The sequence below is a fragment of the Solea solea genome, chromosome 10 (assembly GCF_958295425.1).
Source record: "Solea solea chromosome 10, fSolSol10.1, whole genome shotgun sequence".
Lineage (NCBI taxonomy): Eukaryota > Metazoa > Chordata > Actinopteri > Pleuronectiformes > Soleidae > Solea > Solea solea.
The window spans coordinates 6,799,151-6,823,693 of NC_081143.1; the positions used below are offsets into that span (position 1 = coordinate 6,799,151).

The following is a 24,543-nucleotide window of genomic DNA, read 5'->3' on the forward strand; positions in this document are numbered from 1 at the left end:
ACAGAAAGCCCATAAAAGCTGATGCAAAAACACATACATACTTTAGGTCTTTGTAAAAATCAAGTAAGCAGGCACCAAGGTAGGGGGAGAAATCTCAACCCTTATGTTATTTACATTGGGATTGAGATATCTCAGCACCTCACAGCTGCCAGGCTTATTTGTAATCTGAAAAGACAACAACGTCATGGAAGACTCGGGGCTACAGGGGATTTGGGTTCCCAAGTGCTTGGGAAAGTGAATGTTATGTGGTGTGTAAATGGATGTGTTATTTTGAAGCTGTGGAGCAGCAGCAACAGAAATGTCAAAAATTGCAAAAAAATCCTTCAGATAATCCGCTTCTAATACACACTGCTCGGTGTGTATTCCAATGTAGTGCACAATTAAAAGTTTGGTAGTTTTAACACGATTTGGTATCTGTCAAACTCATGATAAGTAAAACCAGCTAAATCCCCAGTGTTGTGCTTTGTCTTGACAATAAATCCCCAAGGCCAATTAGACAGTTCACCTAAGTTGCCAATGAAAATGAGGAGTTGTGGAAAGGTAGATAAAAGTTACACCAGCAGTCACAGCATAAACTGCAGCAAAATCTGCTGAAACCAGTCCCATTTGGTAGATTCAATCACTCAGAGGCTAAAAATCCATTTTAACTTGCCGTTAGCAGTCTTGTTAATGTGGACATCTTCATTTTCCTTTCCAAAAGCAAACGTCAAAAATGCAGTGCCGTCGGAAAGATAAACAAATGAATGCCTTTGTGGTTAAGATAGGAAACCTACTTAAGATGAAGTTGAAGGTCAAAAACATAAATGTAGCGAAATGCATTGTCATATTCAAGTTTGCACCTGCAGTCTATCCAAAGCATAACTACAGAAGTTTCCAGGCACGTTCACACCTTCCCCCTCTGAAATGCTTGCTCGTATGGTTCACTTGAGTGGGAGAGAACATCCTAATCGCATTTTGATGTGCACCAACAGGAACGGCGTGGTCCATTAAACAGAGAGGTCTCAGGGAATTTCCACATCAACCTCCGAGGGAGACACTTTTAAGTGATAAGACACTCAAATGAAGACACTGCACATTATAACTTCCCTGTGTAGTGATGGCATAAGGTTCGAGGACATGGTTTATCTGCTCAGCTGCATGTTAGCCTCAGATTACTCCTTTGTGAGCGATGTGTCAATACAGTTTGCCGTGAACGCACTTTCTATCAACACTGCCTTTCAACATATGACCAGAAAATCATCATGTGTCACTTGATCTATGTTGATGCTACGGATGGTTGTCAAGGGTACGATGCCTCGTTTTGCACAGGTTTACTGGTACATGATGGTTGGCACATTGATTTGTCTCTGAACTGAAAAAAAACAACACACTTCTTCAGTCATGTTTCAATGAAGTGAGAGTCTAAATTTCAGCTACTATGGGGGAAATGCTTTTATTCAATTTATTATGAATGGAAATCGAGTGACAAGAAAAATGTCACAAGTATGCTTGTGTTTAAGTGCTTTAAAATAAAATAAATAAATACAATTGTGTAACCGTGACTAAGCCTTTTATATCTTTAAGGTAAAGGGCTTGATTTCTGTAGGCAGCCATTTTGAAAGACATGATTCTCTCTCTTTGACTTTCATTTTTTATTTTGGAGCAGGTGCTTACTATACCATATACGTTTCACCTTCACAACGCAAGAGTGTGCAAGAGTGTTTACATCAAAAATGGAGGGTTGAGCAGCAGAGTCCTCCATTGGTTGCATTCAGCAATCTCAAAATTAGAAGTTCTGAACTGAATTTGATTCACAGAAACTGTGGTTAAACAAAAATCTCAGCGAATGAAGCCTCCATGTCTTCACTTTGTAGTTTTGAGAAGAAAATACGCCATTTCCACATTTCCTTCACTTTTGAGAGAATTGTTCAGCCCCCAAATCACAGGAAACATCAAGTTGGAGGCATCTATTTTCCTATCTCACTTGTCTTGATAGTTGTTGCCGGCTTTCATAACCCACTGCAAACAACAGTGTGTGTGTTCTCTTAGAAATTGAGAAGGCGTTACTGAAAGTTGATATGAGTGCAACGGAAAAAGTGGATGTCGCAGCTTCAAATCCCAGCGGCCGTTCTTCTCTTACCTTTTCATTCAACATCTGGATGACAAATGCAAAAAATCCTGTTGAAGGTATCGAAGCTCACCAAAACCTCACCCATGGCGATCCTATTCAAGGCATGAGAGTGAATTGATCGCTCCATGAAAAGAAAAAGGATAGGCTAAAATTGTTTAATATACTGCAAGAACTCACTGGGGTGTATCTGTTGTCATGATAGTTTCACCACAGGAATTAAAGCTGTCATTTTAGGGCAAACACAGTCAGGTAGAGGCGGCTCTATTATATTAAAGGCATGATCTCATCGGGTATAACTGCATCACTGTCTAGTGACAGGCGCCGTTTTAACAGGGTGGAGTTTTCAACAGGATCTGAAATACTTCAGTAATCCCAGGGGGGAATATTTGGTAAATAAAGGCTTGATTGGCCAATTATGAAATCTTCATTAGGCAGTAATATGACACATAGAAAGGTAGAATAAGTTTAGCAGGAAGTAGATTAATGAGCTTTCAGTGAGATATGACAGGTAGAGCTAGTGGCCCTATAGTGTGATCTTTGCTCCTGCTCTGTCTCTGTGCAGTGAGTGTGAGTCAGTGATGTTCTGCTTGGTTGCCCTTTCCCAACACATGCATGTGCTGGCATTAGAGCACCGTACAGAGTCCACTGGAACAAAGCAGAGCCGTTGAATTTCAAAAAAAAAAAAGAGTTGAGGGAGTGTGTGTTTCACATGGTAATAAAGAGAGCTCTCGCTGCCACAGAAAAGGTGGGTAACCTGTGTCAACTACTCAAAATGATTGATCTCAGATGGCTGACAACTTCTTTAGAAAGATAAAATGAAACCAGACAGTCTGTGGGCTGGCTGTCTCCAGAGCTGTAAGGGTGGACACACCACGCTTTTCTGACATTTACACCTAGTAAAAGACGGCGTTTGATTACTCTACAATACAACCAAGGGACATTTTACACAGCACAACCATGTATCTGTCTCACACCCTGTTGACCTCTTAACTAAAAGATTTTCTCTTTAGCCGTCAAAGTTGCCTGAAAGAACATGGAATAACAGTGGTTTATGTCACTTAGTCCAATTCAATGCACAGTTAGGTGGGGCTTTTTTTTCCTTTTACCAGTACGAAACACTCGCAGAGAATAGATGTATTGTGTGTCTACAAATATCGGACGCATTCCTATGCACTGTCCACATACACCCAACGCACTCTTTGCACACGGTTCCAAAATCTTAGCTGCACACACAGCCTGCGCGTTGGGTCCTTAACTGTGGTAGTAATTGCAGGAATGATCACTTTACTCCACCATGTTAGCAGGAAACACATTGGAAAATACTGTTGTATACCACAAAACCATTGAAATTTTAAAAATTACCATATCTTGGTCATACCACCCAGCCCTAGGTGGAGGTGGAGCCTCACAGTAAAAGAGTCCTGTAGCACTGGTGAATCTGAGTGTACATCACGTTAACCAGGACAATAACATACTTTATTTTATTTATTCAAGGAACGTTTTAATTTAAAAGAGTGTTTATTTCTGGACATGTTGATACTCTGCAACTGTCTGCAATAAAAGTGCCTGCGTGACATTTAGCACACGTGGCTTTGACTTGGAACTGTCTTTTTTGTATATGGCTTAGATGAAAATCGAGATAAATATTGAGATATAACTTTTGGAACATGTCCCAGCCCTAGTATGAGATATTATCTGGTTGACCTAAACAGCGTTAGCTAACGGCTAGTGGTCTTCCTAGCATTCATGGACTTGAAAGCATTCTTTGAGCCGGTATTTACTTTGTCTCCTCGTCAGTCCAAAAACATACCGGCCTGGATTTTGCCATGCTTTTCTCGCTGTTTTCTTCTTGTGTGTACCAGCTTTTATTTCTGGGTCAAAGCCCAAGGGTAGAAGCTGTGGAGCATGCGCAAAGTGCCTAGGCCAGTTTGAGTCTGATTGAATGTGCAATGGTAAATTGACTCACAACCGGATCATCAGGGAGTGTCTGACTTTCCATACGAGACACAGATTGAAACAATATTATGACATTGATATTGTTTATGTTGCATTAAAATCCTATTCTTAGACCCGTCGCTATGGACTTTTGAAAAATTCACTTGGATTAACATGTACACGTGTATTGAAGGAGGTGATTTGTGCCACCAGACAAATGTAAGAACTGGTTCATCTTGTACAATTTAAGACCTGCATCACATTACTCATATTCATTGATGGTATACTAATTGAGCACTTATAATAACTTATATCAAGCTGACTGGTAAAAGTTTAATCCAACGTGGCTCTGTCTCATTTTCTCTCTCTCTTTGGAGCCCTTCAAAAGTGAAGCTATATCGAGCCATTACATTCTGAGGTCTCAAAGACATCGGGATTGTCTGCTAGATGTCTGCTGGAGAACAGAGCTGACCATGCACTGTAATCACAAACTCAAGTCAGAACAGCCAAAACAGCAAGACTTGTTTACTTGGCAGAAAAAAGTAGGACTAGGCCTTTCATCCTGGGCTGTACCGAGCCACAGTGGGGCTGTGCAGGAAAAAGGGCAACCAACGCCACCCAAGGCGTCAGGCAAAGCCTTCATATGTGTTTGAAACTTGACAGGCTATTTGGAAAGCAGCACAAGGCCATTGCCCATGATGGAGGACTAGCTAGTTAGCTTGGAACACATGCCTACAAAGTTCTAAAACCCACACACAAAACATAGGCTTTAACGTCTTTTCCTATTTCCCACCCCTTTGCAGAGCTTTGTAGATATGCCAAAACACGGCCTATGCTTCCAAAGCAATTTTAGAACATGTAATTACAGAGACTGCATGTTGTAAATTTAAACATTTCAAAAAACCTGTAATATGCGGGTAAATGTCATATTGAGTTGATAATGTGGCATGATATCAGGCCTGTTTTGACCTTGTTTAATACCACAGATTCAAATAAACATAATATGTAATATTCTCTAATCCACGGGGAAAATCAGTTTATTCATGAGGCATGCTGTCTACGTAACCAACCATCTTCATAAATCAGTTTTCCCTTGCTTTCAGCTACACTTGGCTCTTTTTTCGCTCCCCCACCTACCTCTGTTTTCTTTAAAAAAAAAAAAAAACTATGAAAAAGAAAAAAATGGCCCGCAATGGACCCGACCATAAGCTTTATAATCAGTGATACCAGGAGTTGGAAATATTTACTTGAGTTTGGAAGACTTGTTCAACTGCTGAATAAGTGATGTAAGCGACAGTAGGATTACCATGGGCATTTGTCATGGAAAATTCTATGAACAATTCATCAGAATAAAAGGCCATCCTGACGTGGAAAAAGGAGAAAAAGAGAGGCTTACAGTCTTGCAGCTAAATGAAACACCAAGACAAAACAGCTGTGTATATATATATATATATATATATTTATATATATATATTTATATATATATATATGTATATATATATATATATATATATATACATAAATATGTATATATATATATATATATATATATATGTATATATATATCCCACAGCTTGTATCATTCAAACAGTGTTATATGTGACTGCTCTCTAACAAGATAAATATTGAAATGGAAGTTTATTGAAGTTTTCATCCTCCCACTCACTTCTTATCACATGCAAGCTGATCTTGTCAACTGTGTAGACAAATCAGTGACCTAAGCTTTTCCCCTTTCTTTATCATTCTTTTTTTCCCCTCCTTTCTTTTCATGTACATTGGGGAGAGCCCAAATTTGAACGGAGTCTTCTTTGGGAGGCATGCTCCATGATGAATCCTTATTTGGTCAGAAAAATTCACATTGCCACTTCCAACAAAAATAACTCCAGTTTGTTGATGTGACTACCTTGGGAAACAGGACCACACACGGCAGGGAAGACAAATTGGAGCAACTGCTTCACAGTACCACCACTCCTCATTTCAGTTAAATGAGCACTTGCATTCAAAGCAATAAGAGGTCAGGGAGTAATCAAGGCAAGGAAGGAAAACAAATTCCATAATTTGCTTCAAGGGACAAAGACAGAGCCATTGTCATCTGTAAGTCAGCAAAAAAGTCACTTAAATCCATACTCAATCATGAGCTTGATTTATCTTAGACTTAAGATAAATGACATATATTTTATACCTCAAACATGGCAGATTCCGACGACAGACTTTAACAAGAATAAATCTGCAATTTTACAAAATAGCTCTGTCTGTACATGGAGCTTCACTTTGCACCTATTACAAGTATCTTTTCCTCCGCTGCTCAACTAAACATAGCCTGAACCAAATGAAATATTAATCATCACACCATCTCCAGAGCATGCATTTGAGAACACACTTTGTGTGTTCGAGTGGAAAACACCCCGTAGGCTCCAACTCACTTCTGTCCTGGGTTAATATATTATGTTCACACTGCTCTTGCTCTACAACAAAACGGAAACAGGTATCCCGCACTTTGTCAAACCATACAATGAAGCATTCTTCCAAGCCTAGATCTGAATCTCAAAGCATGACAGAATTTGTAAAAGCATCTTCTTGTGCACATGTGACCCTAAATGCAGGTGATGACTTTGGTCTTTCAGGCTAAACTAGTATAAATCAACAAGGATATCTCAATTTATCCTTTTTTTTAATTTGGACTTTGGATGAAGTGTACACTGAAGAAAATACATTTTCAAATCCAAGCCCTATGAGCCAATTTCTATGTGTTAGTTAAAAGTTTCATTTTCAACCTAGCAGCTATACAAGGTTGTCATTTGTCCTGCAAGCAACATGAACTGCGGCGCCATTTACAGTAATCTTACCTGTCTTGGTGTTGATGGCAAAGAAACCCTGAGGATTGCCACTTGTGATCCGGTATGTGAGTTTATCACTGGCCTTGTCATCTGGATCCACTGCATTTATCTTGATGATTGACACATCTTTCGGGGAGTTCTCCACAACAGAGGGGTAGTAGACGGGTTCCGAGGTTTGCGGCGCATTATCGTTGACGTCCTGCACTTCGATGTAGACCTCGACGAAGGCAGAGAGTGGCACCACACCGCGGTCCATGGCGTAGACTGTGAGCCAGTAGTGAGATATTGTCTCGTGATCCAGCGCTTCTTGCGTTCGAATAATACCTAAGAGATGAGAGAGACATAAACAAACTCCTCAGTCTACATCATGTCAGGGAACATTTTTATGTGTGACACATGCCTCGAGTGTCACATTACTACCTGCAGCACCAGTGATCTCTGAAATCGGAAAAAAACAGATGCTTGAATACCAGCTGCCTCTGAACAGGCAGATGTCGGGGTTGGTGAAAGCACCTCCTCTGTAATGTCAAGGTGGCATATTGACAACACTCAGTCAGCGCTCTCTTGTTTGCATTCACTGGCAGGGACATTTTTAACTGCTATGTGGGGGCTGTAACCTTCAGCTGAGAAAACAGAAAAGCTTTCAGAAACACGTGAAACCCAGAAGTTTACAATGGTTAAATGGGAGAGGGGAGGACGGGGAAATAGTTAAAAGGCCGAGACCATAAAGAAGTCCAAATTTGTGTGCACAGAGGATAAATAGCATTAACAAATGTGTGTTTTGATCAATGACATGCTTAAGTATTTGTAACATCTGTCAACACAGGTTTAGAAGGTTAAATGGGGAAAACTGGTAAGCAAAGTGCCTGTTCTTGGTTGTTCTTTCAGGGGAAAAGCTAACAGCAAAGTTCACAGGAGTGTATTTGCTTTAGTGCTTTTCATCTCCATAAGACCCCACTTACAAACCCCGAGCCAGGTGATCAGTATGTAGATTCTAGGAAAGGTTAAGAATGCATGTATTTTAGTTTGGGGAGAGGATGAAAGTGCTACAACATGAAAAAGGCTGTTGTAGCACTTTCAGAGGACATTAACATTTGTTAATTAACGTTTCATTAAGTTTGTAAGTTTTGTTTTGTTTTATTTTGTATTATGCTGTCAATCTTCACATGGCTACGAACTAATCTCGTTACGGATGAAATGAAAATATTATGTCTTCAAATCCATTAAGTCAGCTATAGCAGTAATCTAGTTAGTCTCTCATGGCAGGCTATAAGGTGAACATAAACTAAATGAGCAACGCTAAATGGAGATGTCACAATATTCTTTTGTCATGTAAGGTTCTCACAGTACATTAGTTAGATAACTTGTGAGATCCCATTATTTCAACATGCACAGTTCACACCAATATCTTCCAGATAAGGAAAACAAAGCACTTTCACTTAGTGGGAGCCATTTTTAACGTTATCAGTGACACCTGGGCCTTTTCTGGTGTGAAAAGTCAAAAACAGGCCTAAAACTTTAGTCAACGCTATTCCCATGATCACTGCTGTGGTAATGTATAGTATCGTTTGACTGTTTTATTATCTGAAATCTAACATAAGTATATGATGGTATGAACACAACAGTATCATTACTAGATATGGGTGTTGCCCATTTGCTACAATCAGTAAGAATCTAGGACACACTTCAACTCACTGCTAGCCCTGGAAGTCTCCACAAAACCATACACAGGACATAAAGACATATTTCCAAAGTTCAAATAGTTTACAAGAGTGTCTCTTTGCTGCTGCTGCCATTGTTCACACACTGTAACTTGATGAACTGTAATGGCGTGTAACCAAGAGCAGCCAAACCTCTCGCCTTCAGGAATGAACACTTTCTCAGGAAAAGAAAAACACCCCAAATGACAAAAATCTCAAATTTAGTAGTTTGGGGATGTGACTTATTTATTCCCTTGCCCTGCTTTGCATTATCATCCCTACATTTTCTGTCTGGGGTTCTCTCTTGTCATTAGTTATCATTACAGCTCTCTCAAACTCAGCTTGAGGCAAGTAATAAAAGGAGTAGCCAGGCATGGGAAACCAGGTAGTTCCTAAATCCAGGACTCCCATGGCAAAAACCGAACAAGTTAATAAATCAAGAATGCAAATGAAATGACTTTGCAAACTAATGACATAGAATCTACAAGAGACTGAGTGTTTGCCCACGATAATGGATCAGAGGACAGTGCAGCACATGGAGAATGTTTGCTATGTAGACATCTATGCTCATATACAAGTGCAATGAAGACAAAGCGTGTGTGAGAGAAGAGAAAAATAGGAAAGGAAGAGACATGCTCATGCTTGTGTGCTCATCTATTTGACAGGCCGACACCAGCATAGCAGACAATTCCCCATTCACGAGGGTTGTGCTTTTTGCACTTAGCTCTTTGCCTTGTATCTATCAGCACAGATAATGCCATTACTTAAGTTGTAACAACTACGTCTGCCAGAGGAATGTTACTGTTCACACTTTCGTCTTCTCCAACTTAGTGTCAATGCCAAACAGTTTTTTTCTTCATATTTATTACTGAAGATACTCAAAAACAGGCCAACTTGACCTTAAATAAAAGGTATCTGCTGAGGCATTTGGGTTAAAAGGCTCTAACAAAGCACATGAAAGGTGAATCTGAAGAATTCAGTTGCCACACCTATCCCATATACCTAGCCTACTCAGTAAAGCAGAAGCAAAACCTGCCCTAGGGCCTCAAGAAAAAAAAAAAAACAGACCGTCTTTGCCAGATTTGCTTTCCGCTTTTTTTCCCTGCTCTTTTCTTTCCCCTCTGGCTTTGTTCTTCAAAGTTACTTAAGCACAGTGGCAGCGAGGTGCAATCCTCAGACAACCAGTGGATCTTGAGCGATCAGGAGCAGCAGGTATTTTTACATACACAGTGTACATCAATCAAGGTCTTGTGCAGACACACAATGTGTGCATTCAATACAAAACCTACAGTCACAGTAAAGCCAGTTTGCTACACTCTTAGGAGGATGAAATTTGCTTTGGGAAAGCTGCGTGAAACTGTTCTCTGCATGTCACAACTGGTCCAGTGAAACAAAGTAGAGTGCTACATTTACATTTGCTGACAATGCAAAACCAAAACAGTTCGGTAAGTTGCTTTGACAATCAACCAGTGACCCTAAAGGCAATGGTACTCAAACCTCATGTCTCGTTCTTAACATGATGAACTTGAGTCTTTGAACTACCTTAACTTAATTCTACTCACCCCTACCCCACATTCCTCAGCCTTCTCAGGCCTCAAGCTCACATGCTTCCATAAACTTTCTCAGTGCAACCCCCCCTACACCTTTCTCTTTCCACAGCCCTTGCAAAATGCTTTAAATTCCACCACCACACTGTAGGGCCTAGCGTAATAGGAAAAGTCATACACTAAACTTTGTTACCCAGCAACTTGATGTCACATTATGCCAAGGTTCCCAGACATCTGTATCTTAGATCCATATTTCAAAGAGAATAAGCATACTTGTATTTTTTTTAACATTGTGTCAGGAAATCTTTTTATGTGTAACACATACCAAAATCAAATGTTTGGTTGTCGGATGTTAAAAGCACTGCCTGAAGTATTGACTTTATTATGTCAGTGCAATATGATCAAACAGTCGACAAACAGTCCTTTGCCTTTTGAATTCACAGATATATTTTTAGAGATGGAGAAAGATTAACAGATAACTGCATTTCTCCAATCACCTCTCAAAATGACTTCAGCATTTGGAATGTGTCTATGGACCTGCATTTCCCACATTATTGTAGGGGCCAGCTCCACAGTAGGGGGGTATTCCTGTATAGATGCCCCCCTTTTACATTTCATATTTTTTCCTGTTGGCCTTATATAATTACCATTTTGTTGTGCTTTTGTATAATGACATGATAAAACAAAGACTTAAAAATGCTGAACCACTAAGATGTGAAAAGCCTCTGTGAAATTTAAAACCATGTGAGGGCTCAAACTCATACACTCTATGGTGAACCACTGCCTGGGTTTCATATCATGTTTCTATCAGCTTCATTGACTTCTGAATGTATACAACAACAACAACAACAACAACAACATAACAATCGCTGTGCATATAAAACTGACATAAATAAAATCAATAGTATATACATCTTCACAGCTCCATTTCATACAACATACTACTAGACCTAAGAAAAAAAAAGGAAGGCTTCTGGCAGTTTATGGTTAAACTTTTAGAAAAACATAAAATCTGATGGACTCATTAATTTATGTATTCATTTGAAGGGCACACCAAGGTCGTAACACATTTGTCTCAGAGATAACCATAAAGAGGACACAGGATCACACCAAAACCATGTCTAGTATATCTCCTTCAATATCCTAGACAAACAATTACAGCTTATTGAGCCGGTGAGCCATTCCCACTTCATGCATCACTGTGCACACTGTATACAGTCATTACTGGCAGAAAAATGGCTGTCATCTCCTGGCTTAGGGGAAAATGGTACTGAAGGGAAGCTCCATCATTTCACCAGCCTAACCATGGAGAACAACAATGCTCGGTGTATCAGTGTAATCCTATTGTTTTTAGTTTGTTTATTTTACAGTGGTATATAAATCGATTTCGCTGCCCGTCCTAAAAATACAAATGCAGGATTTCTTGAACCATGAACAACTCACCCGGTGAAAATGTGAAGACCATTTATTTGTGAGCATTGGAAAGAAAAAGTCTTGCGATGCAGTTGTTACATGTATGCAATTTGTAAATGAATTGGGATTTCATTCCATTTTTCTTTTCTTTCTTTAAATTGCCTATTAATTCCAGTTGAGATAGCTTTGGGGACTTCATTCTAACAATACAAAGTGTCCATTGTGACTGGGAACAGTGTTATTTCTAAGGCCTTTGAAAAGGCCACAGAGCCGTTCTCCTTGATTCAATATCTCAGAATAATTTAGAAGAATTACTTCACTCCTTGTCCTGAGGTACTCTCTGTCTGTGCCTCTGATAACAATGAGGGGAAATGCAGGGTCATCTTCCATTCATTTCAATACAACAACACTATGGCTATTCATTCGTATGTCTAGTATCTATATTTGCATTGTATGCAAGAACCTATGCAAGCCTAAACAGGATATATACTTTCAACTGACAACACACAATTGCTCCAGGACAATATAATGCTAGGGGATATTCACACCATCTCTCCCAGATATCACTCCACTGGGCAGGACATGATACCCTGCTGGCTTCCCACCTGTCATCTCTATTTATAGTCCTACCAAAAGAACAACAACAACAACAACAAAGAAGGCAACAAATCATTACAACTTTGCTTATTCATCTGGAACAATTAAATAATTCAGCATCATCCTGCTATAAAGATCTTGTCCTCCTCATTAAACAAAAAAATGAAGATTTTGCACTACAGGAGCTATGATCATGGCTCTGGACATATTGTAGGGTTTCATTTAGAGCATCTATAGTGCTTAAGGACCAGGATCCAACTGACCAGGAACAGCATCTGGCAGCCTCTCTGAGGTGAAATACACAAAAATAAGTTACTGGTTTGTGCTTTCCTTCATATTACAAATGGTGGTCATATTGATGAAAATGGAGCCGTGCTGCTGAAAGTAGTGTCAGTGGAGTTTTAATGTCACCTACTGGTTAAAATGCAAATCAGTCTTAATTGACAGTAATAACTTGGATTTAATTTCCATGTAAATAATTGCTTGACAAATGCATTTTAAATTTAATTATATTGCCCCACTTCATGATACCCTAGTGTATATGTCTGTGTGTATTTCAGCAACTGAAAAAGTTGCTAAAAATTGAATGAGAGGATAAAAGCATGTCGGCATCACTTATATCGCTGCCATGATTTTGCAAATAGAGCCTAGGGTCCTGATGCTTCGATGCGTCTGTTGGGAACATGCAAGGTTCTCAAAATATTTTTGCTGTTTGTACAACTAAGTGCTAGTGCTAGACTAGAAGTGGTTCTGGTTCACAGTGCTGACTTGAAGTGTTAAATAATATAATAATAATATAATACAAAAAATGTTTTTTTGTATTGTATTTAATTAATGTACAGAAGAAGAATTTTCCTTTGAACCCACTATGAACTTTAAAGATGTATAGTCTGCAAAGCTATTCACGTCAACAGAAAATTATAAATGTAATTCATGAGAGCATGACATGAATTAACACACAATGAGGCACATCCTCTGCATAAGGCAGCCTCAAGTTTCTTTAAAAAAGATTTAATGGACTGAGAGGCCGACATACTTTTAACTAGGGAAAGTGTGTTTTTCATTTAGCAACCTACAATCAACTCTGTCCCGCTGCACATTCCTGGTCCCGTTTCCACAGTAACAGTACTCAAGCAAAGACTATTTGGAATCATGTGCCACTTTGCAGCCCCCCTTTTATCTAAGACACACAGAGACTCAATAGAAAAGCAGGTACTGTACACGAGGTAGCAGTTTGTTAACTATTACATATTACTGATTGCAAAAAAATATATTTTTAGTATGCTTAAGAGTTTGCTTTAAGTATGGAAAAGAAAGTTGCACAGAACTGTTAACTTGCTAACAGGACTTTGTCATTTTGAATCAAACTGCTCAATTTGCTTTCACAAAGAACGCTTTTGCAACACATGCAGCAAATGGATTCAAGTTAAAAGGGCATTGCATATATTATCCAACAAAGAAGGACAATGCATACATTATACAATCAGCATCTGTGTCTCATCTAGACTGAACACAATCTCTGGTCGTCTTGTTTGCTGGATGGTTTCACAAACTGAGAAACAATTTGCTTTGAACAGCTGTACAGTCAAATCTAGCTCCATACCATGTGATCTAAATGAAGGAGTCAATGTGTTGAGCAGACTTTAAATAAAGCTTTGAGAATAAGACCTCTGGTGCTGAAAATGACCTCCTGTGTAATGGCTTATTTCTACCGGCTCTACTCGCCTCGCCACGGTTTAAGTAGCGTTTCCACTAGCATAGTACCTGGTACTATTTTTAGTACCTGCTTCGGCGAGGTTCCAAAAGTGTGCTGAGTAGGTACTATGCGATGGTTGGTCAGACTACGGACCACTGAGTAGCCAGACTGCCGTCACAGTAAGAGACGTCCTACACACAAATCAAGCCGAACAGCGCCGAACTGTAGATCACTTAAAATTACTTAACAATCCTAAAAACGTGGGTTAATCTCCAACAACTACCAGGGAAATCTCTATATTTAACAGAGGAGTCTGGTGTATTTAGGGACAGTGACGGCAATCGCGAGCAGCTTCACGGACCGCTGCCACTTTGTCTGTGGAGTAGAAGGCTCCGGAGACGTGTGGACAGAAATCAAGCCGAACAGTGCCGAACTGCAGATCAGTTAAAACTACTTAACAATCCTAAAACGTGGGTTAATCTCCAACAACTACAGGAGTCTGGTGTAAAGTCACTAGTCACTCATGTGTATGTGTGTCGTGTAAAAACGAAGTCACCACAGTTTCACTCAGCCATGCAGTGATGACTCTGCCCACGTTAAGTAAGTACTTTTTTGTAGTGGAGATGCAACCTAATTGTTCCGTGCCGAGGTGAGGTGAGGCGAGGCGGTGGAAATACGCCAAAAGTGGCTCGTTCCCTCTGACGTTACTGTATTACTGCTACCGGTGCTTTTGACTAATTTGGGCTCACCCACACTTGCACAATCTTTCCAGACGGAATGAAAAGACAGTTACTCACTGGCAAAAAAAACACCTTTTCCATTATGTTTCTGAATGTAATTTGTGTCAGGTTCAATAGCAGCAAAGTGAGGAGTGGATATCATTATGACAAGCATTGTTTTATTCCAGGCTTTATGTTTTACAAATGAATACCGCTGCAAATGTTGGTGGTGTTCATATATCTTCATTTTCTTTTGATTATTTTTCAAATCTTGACGGTGATGTGTGCAAGATTATCATTTTAATACTCTGGTAGGCAAGTAGATGATAGTTGAGTCTCATGTTTTGTCATTTATTTGTCTATTGTTAAATATTGTTAAACTCTCACTATATTCCTAGCTGGCTCTCTGGAAAGGAACTGGGTAATGTATTAACATTTAAAACAAAATGCCATTACTTCATAGACAATTTGCCTTTCTTTGCCTCCTTGCCTTGAAAACCAACATCAGTTAACCTCTAGAACCTGCAACACAGCAGACACTTAGATCACACTGGCCCACACAAGATAATTTATGCTTCCTCTCCAGAACAAAATGGAGGATAAACAGAAGTACACTGATGCCATGGAAAAACCTCCTTCAAACTCCTTTATCAAAGTTGGCTAAAGGCTAAAAGCTGATGCCGGAATTGCTTTAGACAGCATCTTGCTTTGTTTATGCTGAAGAGCCTCTAATATATCAAGGTTCTGTGTCAGTGCTCAGAGCCTTAACAGTGATTATTTGTCAAAAAACATTGCTCTACTAATAACAAATATTTCAACTGAAGGGAGGAATGATAAATTTGGTCGAAAGCATGGGCAGGGGCCCAGAAAAAAAGACCTGATAAGTGTAAGTTTAAATTGAGATGGCACCGAGCCAGTGACCACAGTGCTTTTAATAACAAAGAGAATGTCTGGGCAAACAGTTGCCATGGCCTCACTAAGCAAGCCGACAGAAAAAAAGAGCCATATTTGGAAAGAAAGACATGGCTTGCATTAAACATTTTCATTGTATTTAAATGGTGAAAATGAGAACAACATTACAGCAATCAAGGACACCATTCTTAAATTTAGTTGCTTATGTCTCACAAACAAAAGACAAGCTTGTTTTTTTTCTGCGCATGTTTTGGCAGTCAGGTGGACAGCAAGTATGGCCTGTTACTAAATACATTCTCTGTTCAGATTTGTTAGATACACCTACTCCATGAGCATCAGTCACTGTCTTGTTGCATCAGCGATCACAGAGTGTAATTCTTTCCACAGCAACACTTTGTTGCGCTCAGAGTAATACTGTTGTTTGTGTATTATTATGAATGCCTCAATAGGAGAACTGGCAAAGGGAATAGTAATTTATATTGCGGTAATAGAACCAACAAAACACTGCATCACAGATGAAGACAACTGAAACTGATGTATACTTAGCAAACACATGTGCAGGGGTTTAGGATTTCAAGCATCAAGTAAAACAGGAAAAGGCTCACGTTCTTTTCTCCTCACTCCTTCCCACTCGGAAAAGCCATAACTGAAGGTGTGTGGCTCCTGGCATTTTTCCTTATGCCGCTATTTCATTTGTCTTCTAATTTTAAACCATTTAAATAAATAAAAAACTCTCTGGTTAAGATTCACAACATGCAGCTGCAGAACACAGTATATGGTGGGGTGTGCACCCATGCTTACATTTTCCTTTAAGCAGCATAATATTTTAAATGCATATGGTAGCCTAACACACCACACCCTTCATCTCGTGAAATCATAGGAGGGGCGTTACCACCTTGGCTGCATTTAGTCGTCTACCGACCCCAGATGTAATCCATAATCACAAGACCAATCCAGAACAATCCTATCATTGAACCTCCTGATAATCACTTAATATGAGCCCCGTGGGATTAAGTAGACAGAGCTTTTAAAACTACACTCCACATAAGATGAGACATTTATATCAGTTGGCTGCATGTGTTCAATGCAGTAGTCTATTAAAAATATTCACAACTCGTAGCACAATTCCACTTTACTTGTACATGCATTTAAAAAAGGGTATATTATGATTGCAGAACAGCACACGGAGGAAACATAATCACTAGTTGAAGCATATCTGTTCATTAAACAAAATCATACTGCAGACCAGACATAGTCCAGGACTGCCACAGAAGGGATCACCTCATCCCAGAGCTGACAAAAGACCACAGAAAACCGATCCTTTAAAAAGCCTCTTCTACATCACATTAAAGGCTCAACCCCCATGGTAAATTTACCATGTAAAAGAAAGTAAGTCATTTTCTTCTCTTATAACCATCTAACTGAAAACAGTGCAACTGTAAAGCGATGAAGCAGACTAATATATATTCATTTAATATCTAGCTTATTTTGAGGTTGCATATGCCAATAGAGATCTATTTATTCTGCATTACGTTCACAGCCTAATTTAGACCTTAAACATGTTTAATGCAGAGAGACATTCAATTTCAAATAGGAAAAGAAAAATCACATTAAGCTGTCTGAGAATGTTAGTTAGAAAGGCCAGAGAGCCAGGTCCAAAACATTCAAATCAGGTGATTACAGGGTTTTTGGGTAGGAACTCCTGAAATTCCAGACTGCTCATTTGGATATAATTTGAGTCAGATGTTACAGACATTCTGTGCAGCTGAGCAATTATTAACATATTTTCAGCAACCTAAAAAAGGAGCCTGCAAACAAATCATTGCCTGCATTACAATACTGTACCCTTAGGTCAGACAGATTTCATTGTATTAGGCACAGGATGACAAAAAGCCTTCTATTCTATTTTAACGTGAACATTTTAATTGTTTTAAAAAGCTTGTGTGTATTGACACGGTGAAAAGAAAAGAGGCTGAAGTCACTTGCAAACTTATAAGTACCTCAACAGTTACTCAAGAATGCCCACACAGGTCTGAGAGACAGCTGGCCCATCTGTTCCTGCCGTCATTTCTCTCAAAGAAGAAAAATGACTGGAATCATGAACCTTAATCCGTATCCTGGATCGTCATTGTTCCGCAGCATGACATGACTAAATAAACTTGGGCTGCATAAAACTTTCCTACTTTTTTTCAAGTTTTTCTTTCACATCTATTTCATACATAAACAAAAGCTCACATCACTCTGTGAAGATCATGAGAAAAGAAACTCACCTGTTTCCTCATCAATGGTAAATATCCCCAGGCCAGAGCCATCTCTTATGGAGTAGCGGATCTCTCCATCTTGTCCACTGTCTTCGTCCTCAGCTGTTACAGTCATTACCGAAGTCCCAACATCTGCATCCTCTTTTATAAATCCCTTTTCCACAAATGATCGGAATAAAGGCCGGTGCAGGTTCTCGTTCACATCGACCACATCCACCTCAATGAAGCAGGTTGATGACAAGGATATGGGCTTTCCTTTGTCTTTAGCCTTTGCCGTGACGTTGTACACCTGTTTTGTCTCATAATCTAGATTTTGCACGATCCGCACAGCTCCGCTGACTTTGTCTACTTCAAATTTCCCACCTCCGTTATCAATAAGGCTGTATCGTACCTGACTGGAAGGTCCAATATCAGGGTCATGAGCCTCCAGCCACATAATAACAGTACCAATAGGAAGGTCTTCCCTCACCTTCACATGGTAGTTAGGGGGGACAAATTTAGGTGGATTATCATTCACATCTTCTAAGGTGATCCTAAGTTGCACAGTGGACACTAGCTGTGGCTCATTCACTGCCTGGTCACGTGCCGCAATCTTCAAAACGTAAACTGGACTGAGCTCCCGATCCAGTGGCTTTGTCACAGTCACCACACCAGTCTCTTTGTTAATCGCAAATTGATCCGTGCCTCCCAAAATTGAATACTTGACAATGCCATTACTTCCCTGATCCTTGTCTGTTGAGTCTACCTGGATGATTTCCGTTCCAACGGGTGTGCTCTCACTTATTTCGACTGAATAGGAATCTTGCAAAAACTGAGGGCTATTATCATTGGCATCTAGGATTTTTACATCCAAGAGGCGTGATGATGATTTCTGTGGAATGCCAAGATCATAAACTGTGATGTTGAGGGTATAATGGTCCGTTGTTTCTCTGTCAAGAGGAGAATAAACCAGAAGCCAACCAGTTTCCATGTCTACTATGAAGCGGCTTTCTGTGTCTCCCCCTGAGATAACAAATACTAGTTTTCCATTGAAGCCACTATCTGAGTCTGTGGCACTTAAATGGACAATCCGGGCTCCAACAGGAAGGTCCTCTTTCACTTCAATAACACTGGGGAAAGATTCTGCATACTGGGGAGAGTACCGATTGACTGAGTGAATGTCCAAAAAGTTGTCCTCCGTCTCGGGTTGCGTGTGGATTTTGCTGCCCTGAAGCAGCTTCTCAGCCAACATGGTAGCAACACCAGTTTCAACACATTTTATCTGGACAGGCTTACGTGCAGTAATGACGGTTATGTTCATGAGCATTGGCTGGGTCTCGTGTTCGCCATCGGTTGCTATGATTTGTAAGCTATGAAAGGACACTTTAGCTGCCTCTCCCTCACTCAGTGTGTGCTTCAGCGAAAGCATGCCAGAGTTTGGGTTCAGTTCAAACAGGTCAAGATCATTCCCGCCTTTCAGTTTGTACCGTACAAGCTGCAGTTCATCAGCATCTATGGCAGACACAGTTGTAATCTGCTCTTCCACGCCATGGTCCCTTGGCACGGTCACTTCACAGTCTACATTTTCAAACAGGGGCTTATTGTCATTGAGGTTATTTAATGTTATTTTGACTGATGCCTCCACCTCTCTCCGGAAAGGGGATCCCCAGTCTGATGCCCTGACTTTGAGATTGTAAATCCTAGGCATGAGCTCATAATCTAGGACTTCCGAGGTACTGATAACACCAGAGAAGTAGTCAATGACAAATGGCTGAGGGCTCAGATTGGTAATGCTATAAGTCACGTAGCCATTCTCACCTCTGTCTGGATCGGAGGCTTTAACCGTTACCACACTGGTCCCTACAGGTACATTCTCATCAACAGTGGCATCATAAGATGTCTGCTTGAACTCAGGTGCGTTGTTGTTTACATCAATCACATCAACAATCACTTTTGTTGCTGCTTTTCTGTCATTGGTGATCACGTCTAGCTCATACTGGGGGACAGAATCAGCAGTGATTTGTCCAGCAGTGCTGATTAAGCCAGTATCTGGATTGATAATAAATTTGCTCTTGTCAGATTTGTGTCTAAAAGCATATTTTATCTGTGGATACTTTGGCACAGCTGTTACCATAGTGACAGGTGTATGAAGAGGGGCAAATTCACTCAAATTGACTCTGTACACTGCCTTTTCAAACACAGGAGGGCCCACTTTGAACTGTGCTGAAGTGACATGCACCAATTTAGCAGAAGAAAATTGAGGGGGGCTGCCTTTGTCTTTAGCCTGTAAAGTAAGGTTGTACCCAAAAGGCTGGCTGTCCCAGTCAACATCTTTCACTGCTTTTATTTTATACTCTTTGCTCCCGGGGCTACTTCTAACAGCTTTAAACTGTTGTAGCTGGTCACCAGCAACAATGCTCAATGATGCTATCTCTCCATTTGGTCCCTGGTCATTGTCTTCCACTGTCACAATAGCATAGGTGGGGTCGTGGTCTGTATCGGATGGGGCCAAGGATACTGCAGTAATGACAGGTGCATACTCATTGGCCTGCTCCACCCTGACTGCAAGCTTGGCCATGCTGCTGAAGCCACTGCTACCGTACAACTTCATTCCTCTATCCACTGCTAGTATCTCTAACTCGTACAGCTTTGTCTCAGAGAAGTCCAGTTTGCCAGTCAGCGTCACCACACCGCTGGTTGGATGAACCGCAAACATGTCCGTCCACTCTCTGAAACTATAGTAGTATTCTCCATTCGTACCGATGTCAGCATCAGTGGCTGTGACCTTGGCCACGCTTGTGCGTATGGCTGTGTTCTCTGGCAGAGAGACACTATAGGATGTTGGTGAGAAGAGAGGCCTCAGATCATTGGTGTCCAGTACCTGCACCTTAACTCTAGTGCGACATTCAAAGTTGGTGCTCCTCTCTGAGGCTTTAACAGTAAGCATGTAGTGGTCTTTAACCTCCCGGTTGAGAATGGCAGTGCTGCCACCTTTGGTCCTTATTCGCATAAAACTGAAATCTCCCAACAGGTAGTCCTCGGCTTTGAATAGGTTCTCGTTGTCTCCAGCAATGATTTTGTACCGTACTTCCCAGGCTGGGTCTGTGATATAGATCCCCATCTTGGTGTGACTCTCTAAATAAGTCTTAGCAGCAGAGTTCTCATAAATGGTGGCATTGTAAACTGAGTGGGTGAATTGCATGGAGGCATCCCTTGCCATCCTTTGGTTCCCTGCGCAACCACAGAGCAGCTGCAGGAGCAGCACAAGCAATGAAACCAAGCACTTCCCCATTATTGTACCGTGATCGTCACAGAACCACCTAGAAAGAGACAAAAATATACAAATTAATGTTACGAAACTTAAATGTGCATTAAGTATAACATTTACCATAATTGCTACTGCTCATGTTTAAAAACCATTTTTTTTTTTTTTTTTTTTTTGCAGGTATCCTGACAAGATTTAAAGTGCATTAATGTTTAAAATGTAACCTCTTTCTAAGCAGAACACTTTCCTGGATTTTTTAAGTCATACGTGATGGCTGGGCTGATACGTGGCTAAATAGTCTCCTATGGAAAAGATGAGGCAGAGCAGTCAGCCAGGTGATTTAATCCGACACTGCTGCCATGTCTGCACAATGCCATTTGGCAACCGTGTGCATTTAATTTATCCAAACATCACCTTAATGAGCTCAGAAAAAGGGTTTGCACTATGGAAACATTTATTTTTAATTAACAAAAACACATTTTGAACGTAAACTCACACATTCTAATGCTGCTTAATTTTATCTTCCTTGAAAATGCTTTTTTTTTTCTTAACTTCTACTCATCCACAAACGATTAAACAATCTAATATGCGAGTGACAACTATCCGCGCTCAACTTCTCCGCCAGAAAAAAACATCAGAATAAATAATCTGCCGTTTTAAATCAAACACACTGCTGCTCTTTGCAATCTCGTCAAGATACAATCGCGATTTAAATCAGCCGGGGATGAGACCAGGAAAGTGCAAAAAAAATAAATAATTGCAGATTCATCCGTTTACAGCCGCTTTACAGCATCTCTGCATGCGAGTGTGTACAAAGGCAAATAAAACGGGGCAATAGGTCGTTATGTTGGCAGCTATGCCGTATGTGCAATAACCCACATTATTTACTTTTGGCGTGTCAAACCACAGCCGACCTGGGTTACGTTTTAAGTGGTTTATGTGCGGTTAATAAGTGACAAAGTCGAGCCGCTCAATCCACCTTAAATCTGAAACTATCGCCTGCAGGTACAAAAGAACCATCTGCTCTTGGACGACCATTGTAAAAAAGAAAAACTGAAAAAGTGAAGCTTGTTTGCAAACACACACACAAAACAGATCATTCCGAACTTGTTTTAACACCAAATACAGATTAAAACATCTTAAGAGAAAATTAAGTGGAAAAAAAAAATGTGAGTATTTAGTTAGCTGCTTTCAGACTATTTCATCTCCAACCCCCATCCCCCAACTGAAGCCGTTCACTTCACGAGACGAAGGCAGCCTTTCGCTATTATAAAACGCTCCCTACACCTTTCTAACGTAACACTGGGCAGCGCACAAACTGCCGTCACACCGAGTTTAACACGTTTCAAAAACGACGACGACGACGACGTGAAACTTTTTGTTTTCTGTTGAGAATAAACTTCTTCACAGAGGGTGAGGGAATCTTGTGGCTCTCGTTGCGCAGCCTCGCCGCTGCTTCACAATAGCCGAACCTAACTTTTTCACTCGTTTACATTGAGGCGGCAGCTCAGCGCCAGTGTTAGTGAAAATGTGGAAAAACGCACATTCACATACCTTTACTATTGTCGGTTTCATAGATTTGGAGGTTTAGCATGTGGTTTATGTGGTAGTCCAAATCCCGGCATGGTAATACATGGACTTCTCTCCTGGCCGTTACTCCTGCCACCACCGCTAGGCAGCTTCTCAGTCTCTCTCCCACTCTTTCCCTTCACTGCCTCCCTTTCTCTCCCGCACCGGAGCTGCCTGGTATCTCTCCGCGCTGCGCACGTCCGGATCTACTTTACCGACTGGCACGCATGGTAAACCCTCTTCGCTCTGATCTGGACTTTCTAGACCCGAACTCGGCACCTTATATATAAGAATTATAATATTTTACATACTTGTTTTTTTTTTTTTTATCCTATTATATTCCCATTGTGTTTTGTTTTTGTATGTCTTTACTTACTTACTATTTTTACTATTTTATCAATAAAGATCAATAAAGACAAATGGATATTAATCTTCACCTCCTCTCCTCACCTATAATAGCTTCAGAATTGACTTTTATTTCAACTTTCAAACCTCATACATACTTTATGATCATGGCTACACCTGCTATTGTTTTCTGCACACACACACACACACACACACACACACGCTATCTTATTGTGTGGCTTATTTTCATATTTAAATTCCATGCAAGTTTTTTCAACTTTGTTTAGCGCTGCAATTATCCAGATTAAATGTTGAAGTGTCCTTACATGTCCGGAACATGTCCAGCCCATAAGGGACTAACCTTAATTCAATATTCACATATGCAGCTGCTGCTGCTGCTGCTGCACATAAGGTGCTTCCTTTTTTTTCATTTTGTGAGTAAAAAAAATGCATGTTGCACCCAGCAGTTCGCACCTGGGTCTGCATTCTGGCATCAGATCATCAGGGTAACTGATGATGATGATGACGACGACGTGTAGAGAGAGAGAGAGAGAGAGAGAGAGATCCGCAGGCGCTCAGGATTCAGGAGTGTGGCTGCTATGCGATTGATGGCGCTGTCTCACTGCACTTTCCCGGATTGCAGTGATCCAGCTGGTGCGCCTGCAAGAAGTTCACTGCTTCTGCTGCGGCTCCGAAACCACCGTATGCTCCCCCATGTCTGCGTGAGCGAGCAGCAGTAGTGTGCACTTTGTGCGCAAAAACCAACCGTGCGTAATTGTGCACTTGGTTGTCACTTGGAACAAGTCACACACAGAAGCCCTCACTTTAAAAATAACAATAAAAATAAAAAAATACCATAAAGATGCTTTGACTTAAGCACCAAGTTTTTTTTGTGTGTTTTTGTTTTTTTTTAAAAAAAGGAAGAGAGTGTAGCTTCCCGTAGAAACAAAACCGCGCGTCCTTCCTTGTCTGCTATTTTACTCACCAGACCAGCTTGATGACCGCCGGCGGCCGCTCCAAAACTTCCCCCTCACATAAATCTCAGCAGTTTTTGGCGAGTGCCGGTCGCGAGCATCTCCGAGATCACCGCGGCTTCTGTTCCGTGTAAATCTGTCACACTGTGTTCCTCCTCAGTCCCTTACAGTGCCGGAGCCTCGTGTTCTGGTGCGATCAGAGCCTCATCACGCACGGTGGTGGGTTTACGGTTTCGCTTCGCTCCTCTCCTCCACAGAGGCTCAGGAGAAGTAAGGCTTTGCATACTATACTCTTGCTGCCTTCAGGTGATAACGGGAAATACCGCTGTTCTCATAGAAGCTGACGATGGGGGGGAAATATTGAAGGAATGGCAAAGTCGCGATTTACTAATCTCCAGTTCTCTTGTTGGAAAAAGTGATATTGAGGGGAGGAGTAAAAGGAAGTCACATCAACTACTAATGGACAAAGTTGTGTTTTTTTTAATTTAATTTTGGCTTGTGTTTTTATTTTTATACAAACAATTTCATGTAGCTCACATAAATATCTAGTCTACTCAACTAACCATTCCAATTAGGAGTCTCATTTTGAGCATAGAGCAAGGTTGTCAAATAGAGCTGAAACAATTAATCGATCACTAAATGAATCGACTATTTTTGATAATCGATTCATCGGTTCAAAGCTTT

General features: G+C 40.6%; 1 protein-coding gene across 9 annotated transcripts in view; it reads right to left on the reverse strand.

Annotated features, from left to right (window-relative positions):
- fat1a (FAT atypical cadherin 1a) overlaps positions 1-24,095 on the reverse strand; it is a 66,850-nt gene extending 42,755 nt beyond the window's left edge. For 8 of the 9 annotated variants that reach the window (XR_009241469.1, XM_058640686.1, XM_058640684.1 and 5 more), the window contains exons 1-3: positions 22,526-22,680; positions 17,737-21,026; positions 6,892-7,206 (exon numbers count right to left, since the gene is read on the reverse strand). Coding sequence is in view for 8 of the 9 variants with exons in the window: in XM_058640686.1 (XP_058496669.1) it covers positions 6,892-7,206; positions 17,737-20,998 (3,577 nt within the window). In the remaining variant the exon portion in view is untranslated. Of the gene's footprint in view, positions 1-6,891; positions 7,207-17,736; positions 21,027-22,525; positions 22,681-23,870 lie in introns of those variants that run through there. The other variant, XM_058640681.1, reaches the window with a different exon arrangement.
- Positions 24,096-24,543: the final 448 nt, after the last annotated feature.